At 53.7% G+C, this 11,125-nt stretch overlaps 1 protein-coding gene across 2 annotated transcripts; it reads right to left on the bottom strand.

Moving 5' to 3' along the window:
• Positions 1–3,258: 3,258 nt before the first annotated feature.
• On the bottom strand, positions 3,259–7,935 carry PPM1M (protein phosphatase, Mg2+/Mn2+ dependent 1M). 2 transcript variants are annotated; one of them, XM_056129448.1, is made up of 10 exons: positions 7,716–7,935; positions 6,876–6,999; positions 6,477–6,731; positions 5,817–5,929; positions 5,425–5,509; positions 5,211–5,329; positions 4,980–5,043; positions 4,653–4,760; positions 4,412–4,560; positions 3,259–4,089 (listed from the first exon to the last, which is right to left on the bottom strand). In XM_056129448.1, exons 1-10 carry the CDS (start codon positions 7,916–7,918, stop codon positions 3,945–3,947), a joined length of 1,365 nt encoding a protein of 454 aa, XP_055985423.1. In that variant the 5' UTR covers positions 7,919–7,935; the 3' UTR covers positions 3,259–3,944. The 2 variants fall into 2 exon arrangements, with proteins under 2 accessions (XP_055985423.1, XP_055985424.1); XM_056129449.1 differs by having other exon boundaries at positions 6,876–6,985; positions 7,716–7,734.
• Positions 7,936–11,125: the final 3,190 nt, after the last annotated feature.

Below are 11,125 nucleotides of genomic sequence, written 5' to 3'. Positions count from 1 at the left end.
ACTGGTAATGCTGTAGGGGTGGATTGTTGGGTTCCCTGGGACTGCCTGATTGTTTCTAGTAAGGTCTGGGCTGGTGGAAGGAAGCCCTAGACCCAGCCCTCAGAATACAGCAGCCCGAGTCTACTCAACACCTGGCTTCAATAAAGCACTCACAGGACCAGCCAGAGTTAAAGTTTAGCAGGTAGGGTGCTTGCCTTGCATGTGTCTGACCCAAATTGAATCCCCAGCATCCCATGTGATCACCTTAGCACCATCGGGGTAATTCCTGAGTGCATAGCCGGTAGTAACCCTGAGCATCGCTGGGTGTGTACTCCCCCAAAAAAGAAATGAGTGTGTGGACTTCAAAGACTACATCTGCTACCTATCAAGGTTTCCTTGCCTTTTATCTTTGGTCAGACTGATAGCCTCTAGCTGGATTAAGGCTTATTCTGTTTAACCCTGGTTATCTGGAGGCAAGATAATGGTGCCTCTTGTTTTTGAGACTCTACCAGATCTGGTACGCAGCTTGACCAATTGCTGGGTAACCCATTGTTAGGCTGTTGAATTGCTAACTAGAGCTGCAGGGTCTGCTTTCTGTTCCTGGGTTGTGCCTGTAAGTTTAGAAAATCACATCTTGCTTGTAGTACACGGGAATCAAGCCTGGTACACTGAGCTCTCTCCAGCTGTGAGTCTTGCCGGGTCCTTTCTGAACCAGAGAAGACAACCATGGGTCTGCCATTTTGCCCCAGTTCTTGGAGGTCTGCCCAGGGCTCTCTGCCCTCTGCACAGCAGTGGAGGGGAAACCCAGTTCTTGAGTGGCAAGCTAATCATAGGTACTCATGACAAGACTGCTGGGGGAGGAGAAACCCTTTCAACTCACCACATGGTAGGAGCGCCTGCTGCAGCAGACACGGGTCCATATGCCTGCTGTGCAGCTGAACTCCTATTACGGCTTGCTCACTGCTAACAGACCCACTCTGCCCACTCCCAGGCTTCTGTCTGTGAGGAATAAGTAGTTACTGAGCTGCGGCAGAAGCAAAGCAAGTATGCTGTGGAGGCAAGCTGTTTCCGCAGTTGACGGGGGAGTGTGAAGAGGCACACATAGGATGCTGCCGCGCAGGATGTGCCCACACTTGGCTGGGTGGGGGAGAAGAGGCACTGCTGAGAAAAGAGGAAGTAAAGCCCCTGTAGGCTTTTACCAGCTGCCTAACTAGACCTAGACCTGGAAAAGCTGCCCAGGCTCCTGGAACCAACCCACAGTTTGCCAGAATCTGACGGGGCACAGAATTGGTGGACTGGATTATGACTCTTAAAAGTCAGAAATTTCAGGTTTCCCCCGTTTCTTCCCTGGAAAACATAGGAAATGAGAGTATAAAGTGGGTTGGATGGTAGGGATAAAGCTTAATTTAGCGCAGCACATGCCTCACATGTGTGAGCCCTGACCTATAACCCCAACCTCCAGTGGGGATAGCCCTGGTATACAGCCTGATAGCCAGCACCATCAGGCCCACTCATTAACCATAAGACCACACTTACAGGCAGAGCATTACCAGTAGACCCTATGAAAGTTAAATGGGCAGGGCTGAAACAATAGTACATCAGTTAGGATGTTTGCCTTGCATGTGGCCAACTCGGGTTCGGTTCCTGGCACCACATAAGGTCCCTCAAATCTGCCAGGAGTGATCCCTAGATGGAAAGCCAGGAATAAGCCCTGAGCACAACCATGTGTGGCAAAAAACACAAAATCAAAATGGACAGGAAAGAGGGTCTCTAAACTTCACCCAAGAGTTAAATACGCAGATTTCACTACTTCTTGAGCCACTGGCCCTCTCCTTCCAGGCTGCACGCAATACTGGGTTTTGAGCTGCCGTAAAAGAGTTGACCTAGTTCATCTCAGGCCAGAGAGAAAGTACAAGGGCTGAGCACTCATCTTACGTGTAGGTGATCCCAGTTTGATCCTCCACACCACATATAGTCCCCTGAGCAGCACCAGGTGAGCCCCTGACCCCCCCCCAAAAAAAAATTAAAAAACTATCTCACTTTGAAACTATAGTAGTAGTCGGGGAGGCTGTGCCCTGCAATTCAACAAGACAGCTTCCTAAGCAGTCTTGACAAGTGCTAGATGATAAAAGTTTTGTAGAGATGAAATTGTGAAGCCAAAGCCCCAACTGATTTATTTCCAGCTAAGTCTGTCACCGTCACTGTCACTCCCGTTGTTCATCGATTTGCTCAAGTGGGCCCAGTAACGTCTCCATTGTGACACTTGTTACTGTGTTTGGCATATCGAATACATCACGGGTGGCTTGCCAGGCTTTGCCTTGAGGGCGAGATACTCTCGGTAGCTTGCCGGGCTCTCCGAGACGGGCGGAGGAATTGAACGCCAGTCAGCCGGGCCGGCCGCGTGCAAGGCAAACTCCCTACCCGCTGTGCTATCGCTCCAGCCCCCAGCTAAGTTTAATGACAAAATTTAATTAAGAAACTAGGGCTGGAGTTCAGACTTTAGTGTATGTGAGAGGCCCAGGTTTGATCCTTGGCACCACACTGTCTCCAGATCACTGTCATTGTGAACCCCTCCATTCCCTAAAACACTAAACTAAGCCAGTCCTGGTATCTTAACTCTAGAGCTCATGTGATAGAAACCTCTGTACCCTGGACAAAGGTTCTCACTGGAGTTCATCCCATGCTAGGAACTTAGGGAGACCACTGAGAAAGTAGTCCTGTGTATACGAGACCTGCTGAGGCGGTGCCAACTGATCTTGGAAGATAAGAGCAAAAAGAATTGTAGGGATCATGGGGCCAGAGCAATAGTGGAGTGGGGTAGAACTCTTCCCTTGCACACAGCCAACCTAGGTACAATCTCTGGAATCCCATCTGGTCCCTGAGCACTGCCAGGAGTATATTCCTGAGTGCAGAGCCAGGAGTAAACCCTGAGCACCGTTGGGTGTGGCCCAAAGACCAAAAGGGGAAAAAAGTAGAGACTAGACAGACACTACAGGCCTCACCTCCCAGACCCCGGCTGAATCACTGGTATCCCTTAGGGTCTCCCAAGCACCACCAGGGTTGCTCCTGAGTACAAAGCCAGGAATAATCCCTGAGCACTGCGGGGTGTGGACCCCAAAACTAGTGTAACAGTAAACTGTACAGGAACTCACTGCCTTGCATGTAGCCTACACAGGTTTGATCCCCAGTCCCCATATAATCTGCTGAGCCTGCCAGGCATGATCCCTGAGCACCACGGGGTGTGACCCAAAACCAAAACCAAAGGACTCACAAGGGCTCTTCTGCACACAGATTTAATAATAGGGAGGTAATGAGGAAGCAAAACAAAGGCACAGTGTGGATATCACCCTAGAGCAGGGCAGGGACCAGGAAGCAGAAATAAGGGAATCTCCATTCTGCCGCCTCCTCTTGCCCCTCCTGTTTTCCCCCAGCTTGAGACCCACAGAGCCCCACAGTGCAGTGCTGGAGGCAGAGGGGAGCAGAGCAGGAGATGAGGTGGCCCTGGTCTAATGAAGGAGGCTCCCACAGCTTCCCAAAGGCACCTTGCCTGGCTCTGAGGGCCAGGGAGGAAAAACCCTGATAACCCATTGCCTGGAGACTTCCGAACACCTCTGCCCCTCCTTGGTCAATATTCTTAGACTGGGAGGGTTCCTATTTGAGTGAGTTGTTAAGGATTCTGAGGGCCTTAAAATCAAGATGGATTTTATGATGGACGTCACTCTCTTCTGTCCAAGCTGGGAGTTGGGCTGGTCTCTCCATATTTCCTGCTCATCAATTCTCTTGGAATGGGGGGATGGAGGTAGTAACATGAGAGCCCTATGCTATCTGGGAGCAGGACCATCAGGGTCTGCTCATGTGTCAGTGTGTGTGTGTGTGGGGGGGGGGGGGGTTCTACTGTTCAGGGTACAGGGATGCCCACCGTGCAGCTGGCCCTGGAGTGCTGCTGGGAAGCGTTATCTGGATCTTCAGTGGCCAAGGCTCCCATGGCCCTGGTGGTGCAAGGGAATCACGAACACAGAGACATCATCGTAGGACACCTGGCCTTCCCCCGTGAGACCGTCATCCTTCCCCTGGGTCTTGTGTATCAGCATTTGGGCCATCTCTGAGAACCTGTTGAGACATCCCTCAGATGCACTCCTGGGGCAGTGCAGAAGCAAGGCCAGCCCTTACTTCGGGAGAACTCACGGCACAGGGCTGGATACTTAGGGGAATAAGCAATACCATCTGAGGGGCCAGGCAAGCTACAAGCCTCGAAGAACCATATGCTGGACCACGGGGGTCCAGACCCAGAGACTTTAGGACTGACAGTCACTCCAAGAAGTCTGAGCCCACCCAGATTCTGGCCACCTTCCAAGCCAGACTCACTCCAAATCTACTACTTAGTGTTTCTAACATCAGCCTAGGCCCAGGACGGTTCCCGGCAGCAAAGTACCTGTGCGGGTCCTCTTGGTTGCCAGGGAGAAAGTTCCGCACCAGCTGTGCCACCTGCTCATTGGACAGGACATCCCAGAGCCCATCAGTTGCCATGATGACCACGTCGTCCTCCTGCAGCTCCAGCTGGTCCACATCGAGCACCGTCACCTACAAGTCAAGCCTGAGGATGCTCAGTGCTCCCACCAGCTTCACTTGCCCACCTGGGCAGATGGAAGCTGAGTGGGCTACTGCCCCTTTACCTGTGGGACAGACAGCAAGAAGGGCTTCAACTGGATGTTTGTGTCCAGGACTCTGAGCTGATGGTCTCCCAGGCCCCGGGAAACTGCCAGTGTTCCCAGTAACCGAGACTGGGGGACAAGGGAGTATGAGGTGACAGTTAGCAGTGTAGCAAATGCATAAGCAAAGAACATAGGTCAGCTTGGGAGGCATGAGTTAAGGAAAAACCATCGTTTGGTCTTGGAGCGAAGTCCAGAACCCAGCCACAGACCCCCAATAAGGAACAAAGGGATTCCCACTTCTTGGAGGGGTAACTGGAGAGGAACTCTTAGAGGGGGACATTCACTGACCTGCCTCCCCTGTCCTTGAATCAGTGGGTACTTGAGATCCGACTTCTCCACACACTTGTAGCTCCTACCAGGGGCAAACTTCACATCAACCCAGGCCCTAACCCCCACCTCAACTCTCCTGACACATTACCTACCCTGCCCAGGTCAGAGAGAACTGTCCTTGGCCACGGGCTAGACCCTTGCATTCTCCCTCCCCACTGTTAACAGGCAATGCACCCCCGCCATGCTCACCAGCCACTCATGTGGTAATCCCGGAACAAAACCTTCTGCCCCAAATCATCTGCCTTCAGCCTCCGAGGGAACTCCAGTCGAGTGAACTCACCAGCCAAAAGTTCGGGATAGACAAAGGCCTGATTTGGGGAGATGGTGCTCAGATCAGACATCCTCTGGTAGCCCTCAGACCCAGGAATTGGGGTCACACCTTCCCTCTGCCCAGGGTGCCTACCAGGTGCTGGATACGCTGTCGCTCAATCTCAGGGGTGAACTCTGAGCTCAGAGGCCGTACCTCCTCTCTCCGCACCAGGATGGCCCTGGATGGGGTCGGGGAGGAGGGAGAGACCTGTGGCGTAGTCTCCACCCTTGCCCCTAGCCTGCCAATCCCTCCACCCATCAGGAACACACTCTCCCCAAGCCAATCCCATGTCCAGGGCCAGCAGTCATGGGCCTTTCAGGCTCAGCCCGTCCTGGCATCTGATGTCCACCCTTAGATTCAAAACCCTGACTCAGCTGGTCAATCCTGCCCATTCCCATCCCTCCCTTTCCAGGCCCATCTGGGGCCTGAGTGGCAGCACTGCCCAGTTGCCACCCGCATCTCCCCTCCGGCCAGGGCTCACTCACCTGCTATCCCCGGCATTGGCCACGTAGAGCTTTCCCTGCAGGAACACAGCCACCAGGGCTGTGCAGCCGCCCACCTGGCCTGATGCTTCCAGCTCCCGCCCGATCACCTCATCCTGGGGCAAACCGAAGCTGCTTTAGCTGATGCTTCCTTGCCACCAACCACTGTCCCCCATCCCCACCTACAGTTCACTTTCTACCTGCAAACCTGGCAGTCCCAGCAAAATCTAGCCATGACCCCAGAAGGTCAGGAGTTGACATAGGTGTTTCTATCTTTTTTTCTTTTTGGGTCACACCCGGCGATGCACAGGGGTTACTCCTGGCTCTGCACTCAGAATTACTCCTGACGGTGCTCAGGGGACCATATGGGATGCTGGGAATCGAACCCGGGTCGGCCGTGTGCAAGGCAAATGCCCTATCCGCTGTGCTATCGCTCCAGCCCTGACATAGGTGTTTCTTGCAAAGAGGGAAGTTTTACTCAAAACGTGGCGGAAGGGAAACCCAACTCCGGGACAATGTACGTGCTAGGTAAATGGAGAAGGTGTGATTAGGACAATGACTCAATCTTGTCCTCTCAGTCTAAAGACCAGGTGATCTCCACTGTGTGCAGGATACCCCACCACCCAGAGCTCTAAGGTCCCTCCCCCCACCACACACACTCACGCATTCCTGGAAGGCGTTCTCCAGAGCCCCGATCACCAAGTCTTCTGCCCTAATGCCCTTTTCCTCCACAAATTGGGGATCACTCTGGCAGACACAGTGGCCACTGAGGTGCATGGGAGGTTGAGTGGCCACCAGACCATCTACTATGGCCTCCAGCTGCCGGCGCAGGCAGGAATGCAGGGTGTTGGCAGCCAGGATGGCTGCAGCCGGACCACCATGCCCATCAAACAGGGCCCAGTAGTAGCCATTCAGGAACTGGATGGGAAGGGCTGAGTGTCAGGCTCTTCCAGGCTTCCCCAACTGTCCCTGCACAGAGCAGGGACAGCAGGACAAGACCCTCAGCCTGGCCCCTGGACAGAGCCTCACTCGCTCCAAGGGCTTGGGCCTGGCTGTGCTCACCTCCTCTGGGCACAAGTTCAGCCACTCCTGGTCCTCTTCAGTCCCAAAGTCACATCTTCGTATGCACAGCTTCCCACAGGAAGCCTGGTCTTCATTGAACTCGGATTTCTCTGCATTGATGATCCTGAGGGTAGAGTCAGGGCTGGGTTCCCCATATCATCCCTAACCCACACCAGGATAAAGACCTGATAAGGGGCAGAGCAATGGTACAATGGGAAGGACATTTGCCTTGCACACAACCAACCCAGGTTCAATCCCTGGCATCCCATATGGTCCCCCAAGCAGGAGCCAGGAGTAATGACTGGGTGCAGATCCAGGTAACCTCTGATCCAGGCTACCTCAACAGGTAGGGCCAGTTGAGGCCCTAAAACAAAAAGAGTTTTGCTTGAGCAAAACTCTGCCCGCAAGCAAAACTCTGCCCAGCCCCTGCTACCTGCCGGAATGGAAGGTAAGGGCAGGCAAGCTGGAGAGATCTAACTCTTGCCAGTGCCCCCCGACCCCATCCCAATCACAATTCCTGACCCGACAGCAGCGGCCAACAGCCCGGTGCATAGGATGGTGAGGGCACGGAGCTCTGCCCAGACTCAGTCCCTGCTCTCCCGGGCGACGGGGGAGTACGTGCTTCCCGACCCCATGCCCTCAGGGAGGCTGTTGGAGACCCCAAGAAGAGGCACAGGGGAAACGGGAGGGGTAAAGAAGTGAGGGCAAACGCGGTGCGTCCACGGCTGAGGGCGGGGGCGGCAGCTGCACGGCCGGCTGGCCCAGGGCCCCCGGGGCGGGTAATCCCCGGGGCCGGCTGTGCGGAGGGTCGCGGGGGGCTCGCCCCGGGTGGGCACTCACTCGGCGTAGCCTGCGTTCCAGGGCAGCGCGCGGCCCCGCGCAGGGCTGTGCACGGGCCGGGCGCCCGGGCCGAGGGCAGCGTCCGCGCCGCGCAGGAAGCGGGGCCGCCGATAGGGCACGGGGCTGGCGCGCGGCCTCGGCGGGCGCGGCGCGGGCACCGGACCCCCCGGCAGGAAGCGGCGCCGGAACCAGCAGGCGGACATGGCGCGGTAGCGCGGCTGCCCGCCGAGGCCGGCCCGGACCATCACCGCGCGGCCGTCCGGGCCCGAGGAAGGGGCCGGGGGCGGGCGGGGCCGCGGGGAGGGGCGGGGCCTCCCAAGCTCCACCCCCACCACGCCCCCGAGTTCATTGTGGCCCGCGCGCAACGCCTCGCAAACTCAGCAACGGGCAGACCTTGTCCCCATCCCCACTTTGCAGGTCAGAACATAGAGGCTTGAGAGAGACCGAGGCAGAGAGAGAAGAGAGAGAGAGAGAAAAGAGAGAAAGAAAGAAAAAGGAGAGAGAGAAAGAAAGAAAGAAAGAAAGAAAGAAAGAAAGAAAGAAAGAAGAAAGAAACACAAAATAAAAAAGAAAAGAAAGAAGATAGCGGCCTAAAGTGATGAAGTCGCTTGCCTGAGTCACCCAGGCAGACTTGTCCCCATTGCCGTGCAACCCCGGCCTTTGGCAGGGAAATTGTGCCTTCTCCCCACCCAAAAGAGGCATGTCTGTTCCAGGCCCCCTCCCCCCTCGGGCCTCCAGCCTCTGGCTGGGGCTGGACATTACAAAAGGGAAAATGGGAAGCAGGTGTCCTCGGAAGGGCCATATAGTAAGCACCGGGCCTGCCAGCCCCATCCTCGCTCAGCGCCCCAAGGGGCTCCTTGTCCCCTGTCTTGTTTTCCTCCTCCAGATATGTAGCTCTGCCCTCTGGGCGGGCTCCACCAAGTCAGACCTGGACTGAGGGAAGTGAAAGACTAATTGGGGCCACAGCACAATGGCGCAGCCCATCGGGTTCAGCGGAAGAAAAGGGAAGTCGCCTAAAGCCTGGATGTGCTGGTTCCATTCTGAGGGTGCAGCTGACTCAGACCCACAACCCAGCCTGGGTTTCTCTCTTCCCCTTTCGCCCCCCTCCCAGGAAGGACAGGGCAGGCACCAAGCTTCCTCCTGGGCACCAGCCCTGCCCTGAGGGGCTCCCCCTCCTCTAAGAGGAAAGTTTCAGGGCAGGGAGCTGAGCCTAATCCCCTCCCACAGAGAATCCATTCCACAGCCACTGGGCCAGTTTCCTGCAGCACTGTGGGTGGCAGGGGAGGTGCCCAGAGAGATAGGTTACCTGCAGGGTCAAGCAGGAGGAAAGGCAGGCAGAGGTCAGAGGGCATCTGAGCTGTGACTTACCACTGGGACAGAAATGGCACAAGGACCCAGCATGGAGCTGGGTTCATTGATTTTTGGCTTTTTTTTTGTCAAACCTGATGATGCTCAGGATTTACTCCTGGCTTTCCACTCAGGAATTGTTAGTCTTGGTGGTGCTCAGGGGACAATATGGGAGGCCAGGGATCGAACCCGGATCGGCCGCGTGCAAGGCAAATGCCTTACCTGCTGTACTATCGCTCCAGCCCTCATTACTGTTCTTAACTACATTTATTTTGCTTATTTTCTTGAGAGATAGTACAGCCAGAAAGGTACTTACCTTGCATGTGGTCAACCCAAACTCAATTCCCAGCGTCCCACATGGTCTCCTGAACACCACCAGGAGTGATTATTTCTTTCTTTCTTTTTTTCACTTTTTGGATCACACCCAGCGATGCCTAGGGGTTACTGCTGGCTCTGCACTCAGGAATTACTCCTGGCAGTGCTTGGGGGACCATATGGGATGCCGGGGATTGAACCCGGATCGACCGAGTACAAGGCAAATGCCCTACCCACTGTACTATCGCCCCGGCCCCCAGGAGTGATTTCTGAACACAGAGCCAGGAGAAAGTCCCAAACATAGCAACATAGCAAGGTATGCCCCCTGTACACACACACACACACACACACACACACACACACACACACTAAAAGGAAAAGAAAATCACTATCCTAGAAAAAGTAACCACAATGCCATATTCACTGCTGCATTATTTACAATAGACAAATATGATAGATACACACACACACACACAAGTGAATATTATGCAACCATAAAAAAGGAGAACCATGCCATTTGTGACTACACGGTTGGGCCTCAAAGGCATCACACTGAAATAAGTCCGGGACAGAAGGATGAAGATTTAAGATGTCCTCATATGTGAAATCTAAAAGAAAGAAAGCTTAAATTCATACAGAGAAGGGGGACAGGGTGCAGGTAGGAGAAAATGGATGGAGGTGATCAAAAGCCACAAATCTGCAGGTTCATGATAAAGAAGTCGGGGGAAGTAAAGTGCAGGAGAGTAAGGATGGATCCTTCACAGCACTGGACTGGACATTGAAAAGTTGCTGAAACACGAAACAAGATTGCAACATACGAGGTTTATGAGGGGGATCTACTGTCTCAGTATCATGCTTTTTCATCTGTCCCATCTTTAGGTTGTATCCTTGAGGGAACACAGTGTTATTTGCCACTTATATTTCATTTCAGTGGTTGTCCTTGTAGAGACAAGGAGCAGATACTCCCCTGGACTCATTTGCAGAGCTCTGCACAGCTTTCTCGTCTTTCTGCCTGAAACTGGATCTCAGCAGGAGAAGGGGCCTGTCTGGGTGCTCACTAGCCCTTGGGCTTCTTGCCCACATCCCAGAATCTAAAGTTGATCTGGATCAGGCTCCAAATGGTCTCTCAGGAAGTTCCCTTCTCTGGTTATGTCCTCACCACTGAGGTGTAAAATACGGATAAAAGCACCACTAGAGCCATTGCCCAATAGAACTTCTTATCCTGTGCCTGTTAGAACCTCTTGAGCAAAGTAAACAGAGATTTTTGGGTACGTTCATGCCATATGACCTTGGTAAATCACTCTGTAGCTCTGAACTTCAGCATCTGGAAATAATAAGCACACCTAAATGGTAGAGGATGCAACAGACATGCGTGGCATGTGATAAATGTGAAGAAAGTATATGAGGACCAGAGTAATAGTACAGCAGGTAATGTGCTTGCCTTGCACACAGCTGACCTGAGCTCCATATGGTCCCCCGAGTCCACCAGGAGTAATCCCTGAGAAAAGAGCCTGGGGCACCACCAGATGTGGCCCATAAACAAAGAAAAAAAAAGAAAAAAAAGATTTTATCTAGTGATGGGTATCTTTAGCATTGTTTACCATTAATCTGTTTTCCTGTCTAGTTCCTAATTTCAACTGCTAGAGGGGTTTTTATTTCATGGATCTGTCCAGTTTTCCCGTGGAGGTGGTCAGGTCTGAGAGCAGAGGTAACCTCTATGATGCTGGCCCCATTTGGAGTATGGCAGG

The sequence above is a fragment of the Sorex fumeus genome, unplaced genomic scaffold, assembly GCF_029834395.1.
Source record: "Sorex fumeus unplaced genomic scaffold, SorFum_2.1 ptg000072l, whole genome shotgun sequence".
NCBI classification, from domain to species: Eukaryota; Metazoa; Chordata; class Mammalia; order Eulipotyphla; family Soricidae; genus Sorex; species Sorex fumeus.
This window is presented reverse-complemented; position numbering and strand designations above follow the sequence as displayed.